We start from the raw sequence: 21,635 nt of genomic DNA on the forward strand, positions 1-21,635 counted from the left end.
CAGAGTACTTCTTGATGCCTGCTGGTTTTGGCATAAATAAAGAAAGAAAGGTCAACAGAGCTTCGGAATCAGCTGGAAGCAAAAGCCCAGCCCTTCAGATGAAGGCTGCAAACAGAGGGCTAAATACCAGATGTAATCAGTTCTGAGATCCTGCTCTGCTGGAGTCACACATGAAAAATATGGACCTTTAACAGTGATAAGCGCAGCTATGTGGTGGAAATCTATAGAACATAGTGACAAATGACCTCCTGAGTGAATTTTAAATCTTCCAAACATTCAAATCCAACAGCGAGATTTCCTGGACAAAGTTGCTGAACGCCGCCAGGGATTGAGGAGCCAAGAACACCTCCGGCTCCGCTGAGGAACTGCACTTACTGTGCTATTGATGCTGGCCAGCAGCTTCCCGTTAAACTCCACCATGGAATACACGGCTCCTTTCACCTCCTTCTCAGCCACGGTCTGCAGCTTTCCTGAAGGGGGAAGAGCTCAGTGTCACTCAATCCGTCTGTTCGGCTCACATTCAGCGAGTTTAGAAGGTTCAGTGTCAACAGACACTCGCACCTCCAGGATCACAGTGAGGTGGAGAAAGATGTGGGAAAAGGTGTGTGTGTTGGGGGGCGGGTGGGTGCGCGTAAGGCATTCGGGATGAAAAACGCAGAGAAGGAGAGCTGCGGGGGAAGGGGAGGATTACTCAAAAAGCATGCAATGCACCTTGAGAAGGACGGCGAGGGGAGGCAGGGGGGAGAAAAAAAGAGGAGAGCATGAATAAAAATGAGAGTGATTGTGCGAAAAAGTGGCGAGAGGACAAAGTGCGATGAAAAGCCATGATAAAGTAGCAGGACAAGGAGGGGAAACGGGGGCATGACGGGACAAAGTGACAAAAAGAGGCAGGAGGAAATGAAGCCAGGGAGAAAAATAGAGGCGGCCGGCTGGACGAGCGGGGATAAGGGTGAAGAATGAGACGGCAAAAGTGTATTTTGTCCCAAAAAAGAGATAGAGAGGTGTGAGGGGGGGTATGTGTAAAAAAGGCTACAGACCGTCGGTGTAGTGGAAGACAATGATGCGTCCCTGCTTGGGCTCAGCCTCCTCGGGGTACACCATGGCCGTGCCCACGATGAAATACACTGACGGGTCTTTTCCCAGGCGACAGGATACCATGCTGAGGGCGTATTCACTCGGGAGGAACTGGTGGGCATGGAGGACTGACAGCAACACAGAGAAAGAGAGGAGGGCAAGATGAATAACGCCGCGTGTACCGAGGATGATGCCGGTTCTTTACGGAAGCGGGGCAACACGAAGGGAGACACACAATCACATCAGCGTAGCAATTCATTTAAACGGCTTGCGCCAGTGGGAATAAATGGCACACGACCTGAAAGAGGGAGTTAAAAAAAAATAAATAAAAAATGAATGCCAAAAGCGCCGGCCGGCAGGGTGCAAATGCGACCCTGGCAGGTGCTGCTGGGCTAAAACGGGGCCAGAACTGCTTCCTGCGAACCACCACACTCAGACCGCACTCGGACTAAACAGATGCTCATAACACGCCGCGCTTTTGTGCATTTCCAGCACTCCCCGCAGTAGCTGCTGCTCCCTCGAGCTCCCAGCCAGGGCCACTTCAGGAGAGTATTTGCAATAAATTGAAATTATGTAACGCTTTCCTATTACATGCACACAGCGGGGGGCTTAAAGTTATTTCATTCCGCCTTTTTAAATCTGCCCCGCTATCATTTATTCATCTCCAGCACTTTCCTCTTAGTTTTATTTCCTCTTGCCGGGCAGGACATCTTTCATTCTTATCGCCGGCGCATGTCGGCTGATCCGGCTCGTTGAGAGTGCGCGTGTGCGGCTGACTGATTGAATCAAGCGGCAAAAGCTGCACCGCTGCGCCGCTTGATTGATGGAATTGTCGCAACATCCAAATCTGCGGCCGTCTAATCGCACATTAGCAAACGGGAGTCGACTGGGGAGGCCCTGTGCTGAGCCAACCTCCTATTTACATGTCATTTACATACAACATACCAGATTTTTATGCAGGGAAGATACCCTTAACCCCCCCACCCCCTTTTTTTTAAGGCTTGCCGCAGCAAAATCTACATTGCAAAACAGGAGGAAGTGTGGGGAAAAAAAAGGGGGGGAAAAAAGCGCCACTTCTGGAGAACGATCTGCGCGATGCCCCCTGCGTTCAATTATTCAACTGCTTTATTAGAAGCATGACTGGGACTAGAAATAACGCACTAATGCTAAACACACAAGTTAATATAGCAAAGAAAGATCTTAATATTGCATGAGAACAAATGACAGGAATACACCACAAGAGCGACAAAGTCTGCGCACTTTATGACTGCAGTGACACATGTAAGTCGTGGTTAGGGATGTAACGAATACTAGTAAATTGATAAACCGCGGTAAAAAAAAAAAAGAAAATCTGTAATTAAAACCGTGTTTGATTACCACGGTTATAAAACCTAATGCTCATTGCTCAGCAGCGGTCCATCAGACACAGGCGCGCGTGCACAATATACAATCTTTGGTCGTAAATATGGCGAAAGGAAGTTCAGCGGACGAGATTCTTTCGCCGTCAAAAAAGACAAAGTCCGAAGTCTGGGCGTATTTTGACTATTACAAGGACGCTGAGGGGAAACTGGTTGTCAATAAAGTAGAGTGAAGTTTTCAGTGTTGTCTAACGTCACTCCTGTAAAAACACAACATATTATTGGTGCGATTGGCAAGTGGCGTCTGCAGGTCTCTGCACACGGCACATACGGCAGCAAAACAGCATTTTGTGTTTTGATACGGTCGCTGCTACTTATGTATTGCCGCCGCTGCTTCAGAATTGGGGCAGACGCACAATAATCATACTACAGCTGTATGTTCGGTCCGTTTCTGCTCCGGCACAATGCTAGCTGCACTGCTAAAGTTATAGACTCTGTCATAGCTTCGGATGCCGGTGTTATGTCGAAATCTGTTCACCCGTCGATGTGTTCCACTTACCTTAACCTACACCCAAACTTATTCATAACCCCCAACCAGTCGTCCTTTAAATTGCTTAACCTGACTCCACGTTTAGCTTAACTCCAAATGGAAAACGTTGCATGTTAAAAAAAAAATAATAATCCTAGAGTTGCTTGTTCCTTTATTTGTGTTTTCAAAAATAAAATCTGCTTAAATGATTTCAGGGTGGGTATAAGTACTTTGTTTGTTTGTCTTTTCTTTGTTTTTTGTTTTTTTACATTTTGAGCACAATAAACGTGATGTGAAATTTTCTTCTGCAGTGCAGTGCAGTGCAGTGCAGTGCAGTGCAATGCTACAGCGAGATCAAACAGAAAAGGGCCTGTCCTGGGCAGTCTCACCTTCGAAGGTGTGCTGATCCACCACCAGCAGACTGTGAACCTCCACCTCCTCGCCGAAAGAGGTCTCGTGGGGAGAGGTGCTGCTGGGGAAGAGCTTGCTGGAGCTGACGCTGCTGGAGAGAGCCTGCCGGGGTGCGGACGTGTCGGACGGGACAGGAAGAAGGTTAGAGAACGACTCAAAATAAGCGTTAAAAAATCCCCACAAAGAACAGAGAAAACAAAATGCCGACTCATTTTCCCGCCAGAGCTCCGCAGCTCAGCGTGGACCATCTGGTGCGCCAGATGTGGGACATTTAAAAAAAAACAAAAAAACGCAGGTAAACATCTTTCTGCGCATCACGTGTGTCACGGCTTGAGCACGACAGTCATTTTTGCTGCGGCAGTAAATACAAACATGAATAAAACAGTGCGCTACACCTGTCCCCGCAGGAGAGCTACTGAGCCACGCTGACTGGACGTAACACAAGCTGTCAAAGCGAATCTGCCTGAAAGGACTGTTTGATGAGGACAAAACCACTGGGATGTTGCTCCATTTATCCCAGCTGGACAGCTGACGTCCTGCTAACATTCTTTTTTTCCCTTTAGCAAATAGACAAAATTATTTATTTATTTTTTGGAATTTGGAAAGAAGCACCGAACCAGAAAACACTGAAAATAACTAATAACTCGCCATCGTAAAAACCATGATATAACAGTAATGATGATAACGGTCAATGATTTTTTTCTTCCTGACCGAGGCTTTATATATACACCTATAGTTGTAGGCTATAGATATGTAGTTCCTACTGTGCATTATTATACGAACAGAAAAAAAACCCAAAGAAACATAAATAAACAAATGAATCACAAAACACAAAACATAAAATTAGTAATATAGTCCACTATTACATCTGCCTATAATAAATGGTGTATTCCCTGTTAAGAAATCTAGTGAGCAAGAACACCATTAACCGGAAACACTGACTTGGGGACGGCAAACAGCTTCACGAAGGCCAAGCGGAGTTTCCCAAAACTAAGGTATGTACTAATCTGAGGAAAAAGCAATCGTCCCCTGACAAATATGACCTTCATTTTATGACTTTGTGACCATAAAAATCCCACATCTTTAAAAAAACAAAAACAAAAAACAAACAAGCTGATAATGTAATTTGTTTCAAAGATATTGAGCAGGTGACGCTTCGGTCGTGCTTTCTTACAGATAAGAGCGTATTCTGCATAATGGGAACTTAATCTGCAACGTAAACAAGAGTTTTGATGGCAAACAGCATACGTAGGGGGTCAGGCGCTAGGCAGAAACGAGGAAACCCTGCTAGCAGCAATTTCTTTCACGCAAAATATTTAAGATAATGCAAAACAGCAGTTTGATCAGATAAATCCTAGTTTACACTTTGTCATCAGCTGGGTGCCTTGGCACCCACACATTTGCTGTCCCGCTGGAAGTGCAGACACCCCAGCCCTGTTACTGCTGTAGAAAAATGCTGCGAGCGCCTGTGGTGAGATAAAAGTATAAGATAAATAAAAAAAAAATAAAAAAACTAAGCCCCTCGGTGGTTATCATCCAGCCACCACCTGGAGGCGTCGCTACCTGGGTGCTGGCGCTGGGACGAACGGGCGACGTTGTGCCGCTCACATCCTGAATCTCCACCCGGCTGGACAAAACGCCGAAACACTGGGACACCTCCTGGTAGCAGATTCGCCTGGTGGGGGAGGAAAATAGTGAAGATAAGGCCGGCAGTGACGGGTTTTAAGACAGTGGGAGGCGAGCCAAAGGGAGGGCAGCACTTGGTTTTGAAAATACAGAGGCAACACCTCACACACCTCCATAAAGACATGGAAAAGATAGGTGAGAAAGGTTTTTTTTATATATATTACACACACACACACACACACACACACACACACACACACACACACACACACACACACACACACACACACACACACACACACACACACACACACAAAATATATTTTTAATCTGAAAGAGAGCACCAACCTTGGAGACTCGTAGAGGGGAACAGTGCGAATGTGAAGCTTCTGTATCTCATCGATGGTCCCGATGGTCAGGGTGCTGTTGTTGGCCAGAGCCAGACTGTTGAAGCAAAAATAATCCCAGAGCATCATTAGTGCCAGACCACAGAGGGCGCCACATAAGACAAACTGTGTCTCCTGACTCTCGGTTATTTGCCATTGTCAGAACTCGCAGTCCAGAGGGAAACGTTTTTCTCTCTTTTTTTTTATTAACACCAAAAAAAAAGGTCCCATATAACTCCAGCTACTTTTGCTCTTTATTTTTCATCCTGGACTGCAGCAGGGAAGCCTGGCATGATTACAGACAAAACAAACTTTAAAAAGCTGCTGAAAGAGAGCATAGTGAGCCCTCTGTTTGTACTCTGGGTTGGGACTCCCTACTTAGATTGATGCTTTATTGGACTTGCTGCTAGTTTGGAAGGAAATAAAAAACAGAACTGGGCTGATTGTGATTTTTGGAGCAATTAAAAGTAAACATTAGCTACATTACTGATAGAAAAGATAAGCAAAGTGATTTTTTTTTTTTTTTGAAGTGACGACAGAGCTCCGACCGACCTGTCTGGGTATCCCTCCGAGTTGAGCGGGCACATGTAATTGACCTCTTTGAGGTTGACGTTGGAGAAGACCAGCTTGTGGTTGGAGGAGTAGATGACGGTGGGTCGGTCGGAGCAGGCAAACACGTTGGAGGTGGAGAGCGACCTGAAGGTGCGCAGCACGGTGGGCTGTGTGCCCAGCGTGACCTTCTTGCGCTCGCTCAGCGCGCCTGAAAGTGGAAGGAAGGAAGGAAGGAAAAACAAGAGTCCAGCTGTGAGTCCAGATCAGAGAGGTGGGCGGGATAATAACAACTGTCTGGGCCACTCACACGCAAACATACGTACATTGTGTGCGCAGCCACTAATTTAAAACACTCGGCCCGCTGAGAGTGGTTGAATTTGGCTTTGACTCAAACAGCGATTCCATAAGCAGGTGATTAAACGGCTCCAACACGGCTTTTCGCGTTAACGTAAAGCTGTGCCCCACTGCGAATACGCAGCTTGTGGGAAGAAAAACAAAACGCGTTTTCACCGACGTTTAATCAACACGTTTATCGTCGACAACGGAAGCAATTAGCGGCTCCGACCCGTTGATGTCATGCCAGTGATGTCATCCCACTTTGGCAAAAAACAAAAAAACAAAAAAGAGAGAGAGAGATGCTCACGGCTCCCAACAAAAAGGCGCCGCGGGAAGTCGTTTTGAGGGACTCGAGCGGCGGCCTAAACAACTCAAGGTTTTGTTTTTTGTTTTTTTTTTTACAAGCAGTCCGGCGGCTCTCGAAGCATTATGTTTGGAAAGCGCGGCGGAAACATTTGCAGAGGAAGAGCAATAAAACTCAAGAGCCAACGCGACCCGCTGAAAAAAAAAAACACGGCGGGAGCGGCACGGCGACAAAAGCCGCGGAGAGCGGTAAAACAGCGAATCAACTCTAAATGATGGATGGCGCTCGTGGGCTGCAGGATGGTCCATTAGCGGCGGCGTGTCATATATATATACACTGAGAAAAGGTGTTTATGCCGCTATCTTGTTTCTGCTACCCCGGGGGGAAGCACAGTTATCGGCTATTGCAGCTTTAAAGGGACCAAAATGAGACAAATCCTTTTATCGGATGTTCAAATAGTTTGGGGTGGAGGTGGCGTGGTGGGGGGGGGGGGGGGGAGGCTGCAGTTGAACGTAATCACATCCTGACAGTGAACAAATCCATCCACAGTGGAAGACTTTGAATCCAAAGACACTCACACACCTCGGCAAACAACAGGCTTTCATCTGAGCTTAAATGTCCTCGACAAAAAAAAAGATGCAATTGATGATGCATGTGGTGAAAAACATCAATATGACTTGAGCCAAGTGATTCTTGTCAAACAAAGCAACTTTCCTCTAAGGAAATCACAGCGTTTCGTGGCATGAATTATGAATGAATGAAAGGTTGCTCAAGTCAAACGGCAGGCTTTCAAGTGTCCGGAATGTTTCGGCTTGGCTGAAAAGTTTGATGCTAAAGCAAAAATTGGATCAGGCAGTTATGCAATCCCCCACGAAATAATGCCCTAAAAATGAAAATGTGCTCAGACAGCTGCCTGTGGCTCAGCCTCGAGGCTTGTACCGTCTGGGGAGGCAGAAAGAGGAGGAAGAAAAAGTGTGTGTGTGTGTGTGTGTGTGGGAGGAGGGGGGGGGCGGGGGGGGGGGGCGGCGGCGTTGGCGTGGGTAAACCTACCGGTCTGCAGGTCCAAACTGAAGTAGAAGAGCGCGCCGTCTCCGAGCGCGCACAGCAAGTAGTAGCTGCCTTCGAAGGTGGTCATTAGGATGGAGCGAGGGATGATCTCTGAGGGGGACACACAGTGAAAATGATTCATTTTCCCCCCTTGGCGCCGAGGCCCAAGTTCATGGACAAACACAGCTGTGATAAATCTGCGCAAAAACGTCTTTGTCGGGAAAATCAATAAGAGTTATCGGTCAGGCCGGCTGGTAACTTTTAGAACAGGGGGGAAAAAAAAACAAACAGTCGAGTGCTACGGGGGTAAATAAAAAGACTTTTGTCTTTTCCATTTCCCAAACCTTGTTTTCTCTGACCGCGAGCCACTTGTATCAAAAAAAAAAAATTGCTCCCTCTGATTAAATGCCGGCCACTCGGCTCCACGACGCAGCTCGGAACAACACTTTGTAATTCTCGTAACTTAAAATGATCCACAATCGTTTTCACCATTGACTGACACTCCTGGCTGGCTGCGACAGGAAGATAACTTTGGCTGCCGCGTCTGCTCTGCCGCGACTCTTTCTCCTGCTCCTTCTGCTTGCTTTTTTTTTTTTCAAAATAACGCCTGCGTTCCAGAAGTTGCTGGGCAGAAAACCAAACTTTTAAATTCCCCCTGGCGAGCCTGCGATCTCCGCGGCAGCCGCGCCACTCAACTCATCACGAGTCACCGACTCATAAGTATGATTGTGAAACCATAACTGTCAGGTTGCGGGTGTGTGTGTGTGTGTTTGGGGGGGGGGGGGGGGGGTAGTGGGGGGGACAACGACCCAAAATAGTGTCACTTTAAAAACTTGAATTAAACTGTTGTGCCAGATGGAACGTTTTCTTTTTAAATTATCTTACATGACCATCTGTCAGAGGGCCTATAGACGCCACTGGCAGAGTGGAGGGAACAGTTGGCAGGTGACTGGCTGAACCCTCTGTGTACATGTATACATATGAGATCAATCATATCTTTTGCTGCTGGTTTAGCCAGACAGATCCGGCTTGAGGTCCTATTATCGTCCCATTAATGTCAGCAACCTGTGGTGAGCCGCAACCAAACTCCGGCCACAGTCCGTCAGCGGCAAAGAGGAGAACATCTCTCTTCTTTAATGTCAATCACGCTGGTGATCTCCGAAGAGACCGCTGCTGCCTCCACACCTGACGCTAATTTTGTTAGCAATAGCTAACATGGCCATCTTCTCTGGCTTTTCAGGGCAGCGGCATCGTCTTTTTGGACTAAAATCTAAAAACGGGAAGATGACTGATGATAACAATCGAAAGGAATCCTCGGACAGACAGAAAATACTCTCTAACAGAGACTGGCAAGGCAGACGCACGAGAGGCAAGAGGTGAAATCTTAGCAACCCAGGTGCTGTGCAAAGGCGAAAGCCGCACGAGTTAACGGCAGATTAGAGCGTTCAGTTTAAAAGCAGAGAGGAACGAAGACACATTACAACCAACTAAAAGTTCTGGCAAATATAACTTGGTTTAAATAAAAGCCTCCAACCGCATCAATCTCTTGAGTGCAGCGAGGCGCGGCGCTGGAGGGCTGATCATCTGGTACAAACTGGGCTGAAAACCCCTGTGATGAAGAGCTTCTCATTGAAGGGGTTCTTCCTGCTCGCGAGGTGCCCCAGTCTGACTGCGTGTCCTTGTTTAGGCGAGCGAGCGGCTGGGCACACGGCAGAGTTTTGAGCAGCTGTCAGTCAAGCGCACTCTGAAAATAGCGTGTGACACTCTGGGAAAGAGCGCCGGCATGTTCTTCACGGCTGAAGAATTCTAATTGGGAAGAGGACTTGCTTATGCCAGTTTCCCCCGTGCTGTGAAATCTCCTGTGGGTGCAGTTTTTTTTTTCTTTTTAAAGTTAAACCCGAAAGTAAAGAGTCAAGTCATCTCCTGCATTTATTAAACACTCTTAAAGTGTTTAATTTGGTGCACTAAAAGCATATTAGCCAGAGGCAGGGTTCAATTCTGAGCTTTTTGCCATCACCTCAAGCAGGGATAATAATGTTTTTTTCCCCAGACACCTCAAATTCAAACATCTAGATTCTGAGCAACGATAATGTGGAATTGATTTCTAAGACTTGTCACAGGCCATTCAGGGAGCTCTTTATTGTCCAGAGTCTTTAATTTAACTATTGAATTGACAGGCCTACTTAGCCTCCACCTATCCCCTATTAAAGCTTTAACCTTTTTTCTAGTTTGACAGGCCATGTGAATTAAATTTTCTCACACAAAACAGCAGCCGGCCCAAATAAATGAGTGCTGTTCTAGTCTCGACTCACATTTTTTTTCCTTTTTGTGGAAGTAGTTTTCCAATTTACATAGGTTTCACAGGAATGTATCGCTTTTTTGTTTTTTATTACACAAACAAATATAATTGAGGCCGATTTGATCAAAGCATATATGAAAAACTTGGAGAACAAATAGGCTGCGGTCAGACCACCAGACAAAATCTGATTAGTAGCCCATCCAGACTGAAACCGGATGGGTCTTTTGTAGTCTGAACAGTCACAAATCACATGAAACCTGGTTTTTGCTAAGCGGATTGAAACCACCTTTGGGAGGTAGTTTCAAGTCGCATTTGGTCGTCTCAGTGTGAACAGCTGCAAACACAGCGATGAGTTTTGTCCGTGCATGACGTCACTCTACGTGACGCAAGAGACAACGCGCCAGACCAGAGGGCGCCACTCCAGGTGCGGAGCTGTAACGTAATGGAGCAGACAGAGGGAGTAGGAACCAGCAGTCCCTGGACAGAGGAGGAAACGCATTTCCTCATCAGTGTGTAGGGAGATACAGTAGCTCCATTCAAGCCAAGCTCCAGGGCAGGTATCGCAACAAGTGCTGTTGTCAATTCTATGACATCACACACTACACACACTGGACGACGCCTCCGCTCCGACGTCGTTGCTGCAGCAACCTGTCAGATGGGTCAAATATGTGGCCCAGTGTGAACAGAGCCACATCCCATTTGGACTCTTGCGAAAAAAAGTGTGGACAGTCAGCCCTAAAAATCAGATTTGAGAAGGAATCCGATCTGAATCAGATTCACCTGCAGTCTGAACGCAGCCATTGACGAGATGCGCAACAATACACCCGACTCCTCTCTCCTGCCTGGTCCCCTGCTGTCTCACCTCCGCCCAGCATCTCCTTGTGCAGGGCTGTGAAGCAGGGCAGTTTGAGCACTCGGGCCGAGATGTCCGTCCACAGTCCCACGGCGCAGAGCTGTGACTCAGCGCCACCTTCCCCGAGAGGTGTGATGTCCAGGCAGGCCACCTCGTGCTCCATCTCAGTGGTGCTGAGGGAGAGAGACATCGAAGAGTATGATAACAAAGAAAAAAAGGAAAAAAAAACGGCTGTCGCCAGCGGCTCTGCACACGGTGTGCGTGTGTGTGTGTGTGTGTGAGAGAGAGAGCGTGTGTGCAGGAGCACGTCACAAAAACACAGTGGCCTCAGAATCATGAGGACGCGTCAGTGAACACCAAGCAGGTCCATCGTGGTTCCTCTTCTTGGGTGAAGTGTGGCGCACATGCTGATGCGGTTCTGGGGGAATTTTAATGCTTTCTGCCCTTTGATCCAATTTGTGTGACGCGGCCATAGACGCCGACTTGCCGCGAGACCCTCTGGCACGAGGTTGCGCAATTACAGTTTAATTCTTCTTATTATGACACAGCTCCTGGTGTTAATCAGATAAAAAGCTAAACTCTTGGGTAGGGCTTGACTTGCGTATGAAATATGAACACTAAATCAGCGCTCGTGGAGGCAACGGGTATGTGAAAAACCTCGGCATCGCTGAACTTCTTCCGGAAAAGGTTGTACCTGACAATGAACTGACTAATTAGCCATCGATTGTCTCCTGGGCGTCTCTTCTCTAAAAGCTATACAGCTCAAAAGGTTTTGTTTCAATCGACGTAAAAATCAATTGCCGCGATTTGCTGCCCAGAACATGACGCGGAACACTTGCAACAAGACCTGAAAAATTAAAGCCGCCGAGCATAATTAGCGAAAGTTACTGATCTTAACCTCGACTCGCGACCTGGCAAGGTTCAGAAGTCCTGGTGGCCGCAAATAAAAAGAGGGAAAAACACTCTTGAGTAAACTCTTAAATAGTAAACTCTTTAATAAAATGGCCCAAGGCAGATTTGCTACTTTAAGAGCCCTGAATCAATACAACATTAAAAAAAAAAAAACCACACACTTCACTACTGGCGCGACATTCACCAAAGGTGACAGAACAGAAGCGTCACAGAAAACTCTGCACCTGTTGTGTGAATACACAGACAGAATAGCAGCTTTAAGGCCTTTTCAGATGGTTCGCAGGGTTTCCCACGCCAGCACTGGCAGACTGCAGCGCCACCGCACCAGTTGCTCGGTGACCACTTGCTCCACCTGAGTTCTGTGCACAGATCCTGGAATACCGTGCATATTTTTTTTTTTTTTTTTTTTTAAGCTGACAGTAGTTTCCAGAAATTGTGAATGAATGACGAGAATGAATAAATTAAGGTTTTAATTCAAACATGTGAGTAATATTGTCAAATGAAAGCAACATTTAAAAAACACAAAACAAAAACGCAAGTGCAGTGACGAGAAGAATGCTCTTGAGAGTCAGCAGCCGCTGCCCAATAGGAACGCTGCTCTTTGACCAAGACAAACTTGTCATATTAATCCATCACAACTCATCACTAATTGGAGCAGAACGTTGACTACTTCAGTTTATTCTACAAAAAACTTTCCATCCAACATTTTGCATATTAGCTAAAAATCTACCGTGCACGTCCCTGTGTTTTACAAATGTGGATTTGAAATGAAGATTTTGCGTCAAACAAAACGAAAAACGTTAACACTGTTTTAATTTAGACTCTGCGCACAGCGGCTGCAGCGCCGACATGAGACAGAGCTCTGGAGGTTTCAGCAGGGAAGTAAATAAGCCAATTTCCCAAAGCCGTCGGACCCTCGTTTTAAAACCTCACGGCCGCACTCTCATTCCACCGACCAGCATCGCTTTTCCTCCACCATGCTGGGACACTTTCAGGCACCCTGAGCTCAGTGATAGATAGCGGTGCAGCAGGTAAGATAAAAGCACAAATTAAAAAACAAAACAAAACAGACTTAGGTTGCAGGATGACACCGTGAGTGAAAGAAGAAGAAACGATTGATTGTTTTTTTTGTAACGTACTCGACTATTGGCTGGATACCATGTGTGTGAGTGCGCTCGAGCGCTGCTGGCCTACCCCGTCTGTTTGAGCTCTCCGGCGAGGATCTGCAGGTAGTAGAGGGCCCGGCCGACGGCCAGCACCACCTGGGTTTGATTGCAGGCAGCCACGCTGATGTTCCTGCCCTGAGGCTCCTTCCACTCACTCACCAGAGCCTTGCTGTCCTGGAGCACCAGCCGCACAGAGCCCGACGTTATCTGGAAGCACACGTCGTCGCTTGTTTATTTTTTTAACCTTCGCCCTTCGGAGGAGAAGAGCCCGTCGTTTTGTGCAGAGCACAATGTGCTCTGCACATTCTGTCAGGAAGTCCCCAACCCCCCGATGTTTTAAATGTATGAAAATAAATTCTGATTTATTGCAACAAAGCCATTTTAGTTTTGACAAGCACGACGGATCCTTGACTCCTCTTCAGCAATCAAGTCGGATTTAATTCCGGCAGAGGAGCCATTAGGGAATTCTTTCTGGGGGTGGGGTGCAGGGTTTTTTTTTTTTTGGGGGGGGTTGGGGGGGCACGTTGGACAGCAAACACTCTGTTTGCAAGGAGCGTCCGAACAAAATGTTTTAATAAGGCTAGAATAATACTCTGCGTTAGGAAGCTCATTAACGGAGAGCTATAAACGGCGGCAGAGTGCAGTGAGGGAGCTCGCACGCCACACTCTGGTGTAATGAAACGTGAAACCGCAGCTTATATTGAATGCGGCATTGTTAATGTCGTCCCTAGAAGCCGTTACTGAGATTATTCTGTCAGGTTGTGGTCCGATGGCACTCGCAGCCGAGCGCATATAGATGAGAGACAGAGGGAGGGAGAGAAACAACCCATGGAAACTGATAAACCAGAGGCTGTATGTTTAGTGTTTCACTACACGGTTTCGCAATTTTGAAGAGGAACAAAGTGTGAAGTGGGAAATCTACCTTCTTTGACGAGCGGCAGACACTGCTGCTAGAAAATGAATGGTGAAATTTGCATGATGCATCACGTAAAGTCGGTTGAAATGCACCATTTTATTATCCAAACCATGTGGCACTGATTGAGTCAAAATCCAAATTTTAGCCCATTCGGATTGAAACCGGATTATCTCTTTGCAGTCTGAACAGTCACAAATCACATGAAATCAGATTTTTGCAAAACGGATTGAAACCACCTTTGGGGGGTAGTTTCATTCAATGGCATTTGGACTGATGCGTCTCAGTCTGAACAGCTCCAAACACACCGATCAGTTTTGACTCTGACGCTGTTGCTACAGCAACCTGTCAGATCGGTCAATAATGTGGCCCAGTGTGAACAGCGCTAGATCCAATTTGGGCACTTGCTAAAAACAGTGTGGACAGTCAGCCCTAAAAATTTGAATCAGATTCGCTTGCAGCCTGGACAGAGCCTAAGTGTGACAAGCAGGGAGGCAATAGGTACCATTTTTACAGTCTTTGGTATTATAATAGACTGTAATAAAATGATTATAATAGAGGATCGAACCCACAACCTGCAAGACTCAGGGCGGTCACTCTACCACCAGAGCGCTGAGCTGGTCTAGTGGTCGAGTTGGCCTAAATATAAACCTTGAGTTTCTCCAGAGAAAGAATGCACATGCTCCTTAAAAGTTAAGCAATTTCAAAATGACAAGCTTTTTGTCAGGTTTGTTTTTTTAAAGAGCAGGAGCAAAAATAACCATTTGTTTGCTCAAGGTACAGCTCCACCTGGAAACAGCAGAGCAAGATTAATCCTGAAAAACATGACAGGTTTGCCTGAAATGTTAAAATACCTTCAGTGTTTAAAAACAAAAGAAAACAGTGCGCTCGTGCAGGTGTGTGTGTGTGTGTGTACGTGTGCGCGAGAGAGAGAGAAAGTGAGAGAGAGAGAGTGTGAGAAGGTTGTTATAACAACCTTATGGCCAACAGGCTAACAGTTGGCAGAATTCCCAGCAGCTTTCAGAAACTAACGCCAAATCCTGAATTTATACGAAGCTGAGACTTTTTTTTTTCCATCCCTGAATGTAAAATACATAAAAGCGCTTCTGTGACAAAACTGCCCTTTTCAATCATGTATGATTCAGTCCCAGCAACGTTTATCTTATAAAATGAAAACGGGCACTGCTGAAAAATTAAAATTTTTATTTTATTTTTGATTTGTGAAATCAGACTATGAGAATTATGAGTTTGTTCCCCAATTTCCATTCAGCGCTGCCTTAATTCCTGATGCCGTGTGTTCGTTCTTCAGCTAGAAACATTCCCCACAGACCGCACAGAGCATTGTTGTATTTTAGAACTGTAATTCTGCACACATTTATTTTAAAACGCTCGTGCGTGTAACGTGTACGAGTATAAAACAGAACCTCTAGCCGAGCAAACTAAATAAATAATGTTGTGATAAATTGCTTTCAAAAAACCTTTACACACAAATGCGTTCTTATACTGAACTAAAACTCTCAGCTAGCCCATGCTCGTGTAAGTGTGAACCTGAATGAGCTGGTGATGCGCCACATTCCCGCAGTAAAACGTCTGCTGGTTGTCCACAAATCCTGGGAGTTCAGTCTCCTCCACTTCCTCGCCGCTCAGCATCAACACTCTGGAGAGGGGGGGGGAGTTGGGACACGCGACATCCGTCAGGTACTTCAGATCGGAGGCCCTCTGAATGGACTCGCCGTCGCTTTGTCTCTGTTGCAGATAAACAACTCACCGCGTCTGGCCCACAAAGGACAGCACGAGCATGTCATCCGTTTCCCGGTCGGCCTCCGAGCGCAGCGGCCACAGACCTGCGTGTGGGGGAGATGTGGGGGTGGGATTTGTGGAAACGTTGACGTTACAGCGGGAACAGTGTCTTCAAGTGGCATCAATCTGCAGGACAAAGGCGTCCGTCCTATGGGCCTCCGTCCGTCAAATATTGGCACGCTGGAAGCTGCGGAAGTGTTTGACCCTTTCCCCGAGAGCCATCGACTGGGTAAGTGAATAATTGCCTCTCGTCAAGAGGCCAGCAGGGGGAGGCGGCGCGCGAGTCAGTCGATAAACAACTGATGCCTAACGAGCGAGCGGACTTCACCTGGACCCACTCGTCTGCCTTCACGGGACTGGAGACGGAGGAGGCTAATTTCCCCGAGATGAAGAGGTGTCTGCTGTTATCACATCTGACGCCGTTCGTCAAATTGCCAATTAAAGCCTTCGCGCGCGCACGGCAGCATCCGTCTGCTCTGCCTAATGAAAACAAATGTGCGAACCGCGCCTAAATTCATTTCTTCTTCTTTTTTTTTTTTTCCCCTCCCAATCGCCAAGCCCGAAACAAGTGACACCTGAGCCATCTGGCCGCATTAAACAGGCCCGGCGTGGATGGATGGACGGAGGCCTGGCGGAGCAGACGCGGCCTTGGAGCGGCGGCGGCGGCTCCGACGACAGGAAGTGAGACGAATAAAGGAAAGCGGCACCTTTGATTCCCGGCAGGTCGATGCTGGCGTGCTCGTGAATCCCGATGCCGTTGCGAATGATCCTCAGGGAGCCTTCCTTGAACGCGCCCGAGCACGTAACCAGCTGGAATGATGGAAAAGCACGATGTTAAGAAACACTGCTTGAAAAGTTTTTCTTCATTTGATATTTTTAGGGCGTTCATATTCCACGGGAGAGAGCAGTAATATTTTTTCTGATTTTCTGATTTATTATCTGATCCACGTTAAGTGTGTTGTACCAAACATCATCTTACAGTAACGATAATGATGATCTGTGAGTGGTTGACAGATGCAGGTCGAAACCGTCCGTCTCAAGTTTAGTTATATGTTCGAAAAAGCAAATCACTGGAGAAATGAAAAAAAAAAAATCAACGGCGGATTTTGAAATTTCTTTTCATCTTCGCAGAGCAAAACAAAGACGGGCACATGGAAAAAAAAAAAAAAAAAAAACAGCAGCAGCTGGTGTTGAAGATTAAGGGTGCGGCGCGAAAAAGACAAGCTGAGAGGAGAGAAAGCGACTGGAGCGGGTCAGAAAAAAGGCTCAGAGAGTTCAAAGTGATGGAGAAAGATGAGAGAAAATATTATGAAAAAGGCAGCCAATCAATTATTAATTATTAAATAATTGGTTCTGTTTAATCATGCATTGCCGTAACAGTAAGCCTCCCCTCGTACCGTCAGCACCCACTGTTAATGAATTGGTGAATCAAGTGGCGCGAGAATGAATTGGTGAATCAACTATCAAGAGGGATAATTATACTTTGTCCAGGGTAAACTTTTTGCTTTGTAGCTCAGTGTGCAAAACTTTATGAAGACTCGGAACAGCTGCATGAGCCGCATGATCAAGCGGGATCATCTCCGGCATTTACCTCCGCACCACTCTGTCGTCATTTGGTTCAACCAGTTGACGTGACATTCACTGGTTACCCACTGCCATCGCAGCGCTTTGATTTGAATCACAGATTGACCAATGCGGCGTCATGTAACTATAATTCATCAATCTTCTTCTATTCACCCCATTTTGAAAGGTGTTTGACATGCATTTAGGAATTCATAAGAAATTGTGAATCGAAACAATTTTGGTATGTTGAGTTACTGACCCCGGTTGGTTGAAAGTCAGTAGCTGCGTTTCCATGACGTTTTTTTCACAAAATAAAAGCGATGTTTCTAAAATTATGACAAAGTGCAATTGCGGTTCGCAGGTGTGAAGCACATCAGCCGTAATTCTCGTCAAATCTCGTCCCGCGAGACCCCACTTTGAGGAGGATGGAGGGACAAAACACTTTGCGTTTTCACTTGACGTGTACTGATCACGAAAAAAGTGTTTCCATGACACTTTAGCGATATACCTCAATATCGACACGTGTGAAAAACCACCTCATGAGAGCGTCAAAACCTTTTAGCCATATTTAGGAAATTTTTAGAAGTTTAGGTGTTTGCGATATTTAGGTTTTTGCGCAATTCTAGTGGTAATGGAAACGCAGTTTGTGCTTATGAGCTGCTCTGCACTCGGCGAGCTGCGATGCTCCACCAGCAGAGCTGCTACAAGGAGGCTTGAGTGAAGCCCTCTAGTCAGCCCTCGGCAGCAAAACCGGCTCACACAATCCCTCTTGTTGATTCACATATTCTGCTGGCACATTTTAAATAAAACAATACGCACATAAGTTTTGCAGCGCCATGTAAAAATATAAGCTCGGTTGTATTACTTGGTTATTATGATTATGATTTTTATTATTACTACTACACTAAAACCAAACGTACTAAAAAAATAAAATAAAACAATATAAAAGCCAGCACAATCATACTAACGCAGATGAGTTGTGCATTATTAAAGGGCTTGAGTTTAGTCAAGCATTTCTGCCTTGGAGGAAAACATTAAAAGATTGGGCTTGTTTTTTTATAATTGTTATTAAAAATGATGCATTATTTGATGCCGGCTTTCAAATTAGGAACTTGTTCTCAGTTTGCTCAGACACAAAGCAAAATCGTTGCAGGCAAAATTGAATGTTCTTCACAGAATTTAATGGCATTCTAAAAGCATTCTGCGGTGGAATGGGAATGTTAAGTTTGAGCACTCGAGAGGAATCTTAGCATTAGACGTAACTGCATGCACTTAAATATTAGATGCCACTACCAGGCATTTACTCGTGTCAGGTGTACCACGACCACTGGCAACAATTAAATCGTCTTTTTTAAAGAAAAGAATAAAAGCCAAACTGCCTGGAAGAAGGAAAAAGAGGGAGCAATACTGGTGTTGTGCTGGTTGTCAGCATTATCTGTGAGAATCTCTGCACCCAGCTCTAATGCCTGGTGGCAGCTTGCTTCTGTGCTAGGTTGCATGCTTAATTCCGCTGACAAAAAAAATAAAATAAAAAAATAACAGCGTGGATACAAGGCCAGGATTCATTTGCATTGCTAGTATATGGCCAGACTCCCTGAGGGCCGTGACAAAGACGATAATGCAGATAAAAACACAGATGGGGCCGCAATATCACTTTATCCAGGGGACTGTTCGGCGAGGATTTGTGAGTAATCGCCACGGTGTGTTGGAATTCTCTTCCTGCGGCGCCCCGGGACGCCCACCGTTCCGTCTCAATGGCTCCTTTTGCCTTCAATATGCAACCGTTATCGACCACGTTGTGTTTCCAGCCCAGAAATATCGGATCGTGGCCGTCGTTTTTTCCGTTTCGCAACGGTTACCTGGCCCTGGCCCTGGCGCTCCAGGTCCACCACACACATGTCCACGATGGGGCCCAGATTGGTGAAGGTCTCCATCACTCCCACGTATGAGCCCTGGTCGTTGCTGTCCACGTTGAGCTGCAAGGAAACGGTGGAAGAAAATTATGCAACGTGGATTTCTGAAACATTTTGAGAGACCCTGGAAACAAAACAGCACTGCTGATTGACAGCAAGTGATGAGATGCTTTCATCTCATGACTTTTTCACGCACAGTGTGCTTAGTTACAAATGGAAAACGTCACGTTTCTAATTTTCACTTGTGCGCAGCCCATTTTCCAGATGATATAAACACCAACACGTCACTGACACTCCAGTCATGGGCTGGTGGCAACACCCACTGGCAGCTTTTGGTTCCTCCCTCTGAAACCACCCATTCTACAGGTAGGTTGTGGGTTCGATCCTCTATTATAATCACTTTATTACAGTCTATTATAATACCAAAGAGGATGCGTTCAGACTGCAGGTGATGAATCTGATTCAAATCAGATTCCTTCTCAAATCTGAATTTTAGGGCTGACTGTCCACACTGGTTTTAGCAAGTGTCCAAATGGGACCTGGCTCTGTTCAGACTGGGCAACATTAATGACTCATCTGACAAGTTGCTGTAGCATCGCCGTCGGAGTCAAAACCCATCTGTGTGTTTGGAGCTGTTCACACTGTGACGCGTCTGTCCAAATGCCATTTGAAACTACCTCCCGAAGGTGGTTTCAATCCGTTTTGCAAAAATCGGACCCCATGTGGTTTGTGACTGTTCACACTACAAAAGAGCAATCCGGTTTCAATCTGGATGGGCCAAAAATCGGATTTATAAAGGATAATTTGCTTTTCCTGGAGAAAGTTTTATGGGTCATAAATGTTGTCAGGCTGCTTCACCGGGCTCAGGGACAAACAAAAAAAAAGAAAAGAAAAGAAAAGAAAAGAGGCAACCCCCACAATTGTCAAACCTCTCGTTTTCACTTACTTTCACCAACTGGGAGTCTCCCAGCCTAGAACCCACAAACACCACACCGTTGTCCAGGTAGGTCAAACACTCAGCAATGGAGGTCTGTCGCAGAGAAGAGACACGACAACATCAGCACCACAGGGTAAAACGTCAGCTGCAGGTCCTGCACATCGTGTGTGGCGTCCTTCAAGAAATAGCAGGGGGAAGGATTTTTTTTTTTTTGGGGGGGGGACCTACCGTCTCATAGTGCGAGACTGAAAAGGGTTCAAAAGGTCCGCTTGTCCTTTTAAACGATCTCGCTAAAGATAAACCGAGATAACAGATGAAAGAAAGCGGGGACTGCCGCCGGGTCAGAGTGGCAGATTTAATCAAAGCAAAAATGTGCGTGTAACAAAAACGCCTATTGAGGGAAATAAACAGACGTCTGGCTGAGATGAAAAACACATTCAGCCGTAATAATGAGAGGTGCGTGATAAATATGCATGTTGCCGCGGCCCCTTTTCACCCTTTATCCGCTGCCCATTTTATTTGCAACACGCATCTATGCATCTATTCATTCACGTATCGAGACAGCGAGAATCTCAAGCTGTCTCAACATGGTGCCAAAGCACCTTCTAACAATCACAGCCGGTTCGGGATGATCAACCATCTATGGCTACAAATGCACCACCCGAGCTTTTGATTAACGCCTGGTGCGCTTGGCGTGACTTGACGTGTGTCTTACGCCGCACTGTTGGTTTAGCTGCTGGGCGTCAGTGTGTTATTGTCTTTGCAGCAAGTTACAGGAAATGATGATTGAGCGAGAACAAGCTACACCAGCAGAGTCGGTCAGTGTTTGGTACGGAGCCGCCGCCGCGGTTGCTTCCCACTGTCTTGAGCTGAGAGGTATTGGACAATTAAGTTGGACGGGCGTGAGTAGCTCTGCAGTTCCACTCTGCTCTATTGTTTTTGAACCCGGAGCGGCACTCAGCCCTGAAAGCTTTCCACCTCTCGAAAGAAGAACTCCTCAGCGTGCGATCAGAGGAAGGTTTCAGCGGCTAATAGCCGTGAGGCTTTAACACAAGAGTTAGCCTTGAGTGCAGCATCGACGTCACTTAAATCAACCTCAAACGGGAGATGGGAGGTATTCTTGCCAGACAGCTACAAAAGAAAAGAAGAAGAAGAAGAAGAAGAAGAAGTGTGAGTTCTTCTTTTCTTTACAAGGGCAGAACGATCAATTAGCTCCATTCTTGGTACTAAACTACCGAGCAGCCGATAGCACCAGAGGCGAGCACTTGAAGGAAATTGGAAGCAGGGAGGAAAAAGACGAAAAACAACCCCCACAACTGGTGGGGAGGAAAAGGCAGAAGAAGAGCAAGTAGCCGAGAGGATAGCATGAGACAGTGTTTCACAGAGAGGGTGGTGGGTTATTTTAATTTTTGTTTTTATTATTATTGTTGTTTTTTTTCATACATTTTTTTTTTTTAATGTTGTTTGGATAAAGAATGTGTATGTCATGCTGTGGGGTGACTGGAATAGTTTGGAGCAGGAAATAAAGCAAAGTGCAAACTTATATGTATTTTTTTTTTTTAAACAATTCTTTCTAAATAAGTATATAGAAGAGGGATAATTTCTTTTGTTAGATTGATAGGCTAGTAAGAGCGGAAGCAGATATGTATATGGGTT

The 21,635-nt window shown here is 46.1% G+C and overlaps 1 protein-coding gene across 1 annotated transcript in view; it reads right to left on the reverse strand.

Moving 5' to 3' along the window:
* The window catches only part of ddb1 (damage-specific DNA binding protein 1), a 46,385-nt gene that overhangs the window by 17,440 nt on the left and 7,310 nt on the right, over positions 1–21,635 (reverse strand). The window contains exons 8-21 of the mRNA XM_076019289.1: positions 19,989–20,072; positions 18,989–19,105; positions 16,274–16,376; positions 15,535–15,610; positions 15,315–15,423; positions 12,882–13,060; positions 10,785–10,948; positions 7,627–7,734; positions 5,937–6,144; positions 5,347–5,442; positions 4,936–5,047; positions 3,351–3,474; positions 1,038–1,202; positions 376–470 (exon numbers count right to left, since the gene is read on the reverse strand). Coding sequence (XP_075875404.1) covers positions 376–470; positions 1,038–1,202; positions 3,351–3,474; positions 4,936–5,047; positions 5,347–5,442; positions 5,937–6,144; positions 7,627–7,734; positions 10,785–10,948; positions 12,882–13,060; positions 15,315–15,423; positions 15,535–15,610; positions 16,274–16,376; positions 18,989–19,105; positions 19,989–20,072 — 1,740 coding nt within the window. The remainder of the gene's footprint in view (positions 1–375; positions 471–1,037; positions 1,203–3,350; positions 3,475–4,935; positions 5,048–5,346; positions 5,443–5,936; positions 6,145–7,626; positions 7,735–10,784; positions 10,949–12,881; positions 13,061–15,314; positions 15,424–15,534; positions 15,611–16,273; positions 16,377–18,988; positions 19,106–19,988; positions 20,073–21,635) is intronic.

Source organism: Nelusetta ayraudi, unplaced genomic scaffold, assembly GCF_046127955.1.
Source record: "Nelusetta ayraudi isolate G7.1 ecotype Tasmania unplaced genomic scaffold, CSIRO-AGI_Nayr_v1 ptg000002l, whole genome shotgun sequence".
Classification (NCBI taxonomy): Eukaryota; Metazoa; Chordata; class Actinopteri; order Tetraodontiformes; family Monacanthidae; genus Nelusetta; species Nelusetta ayraudi.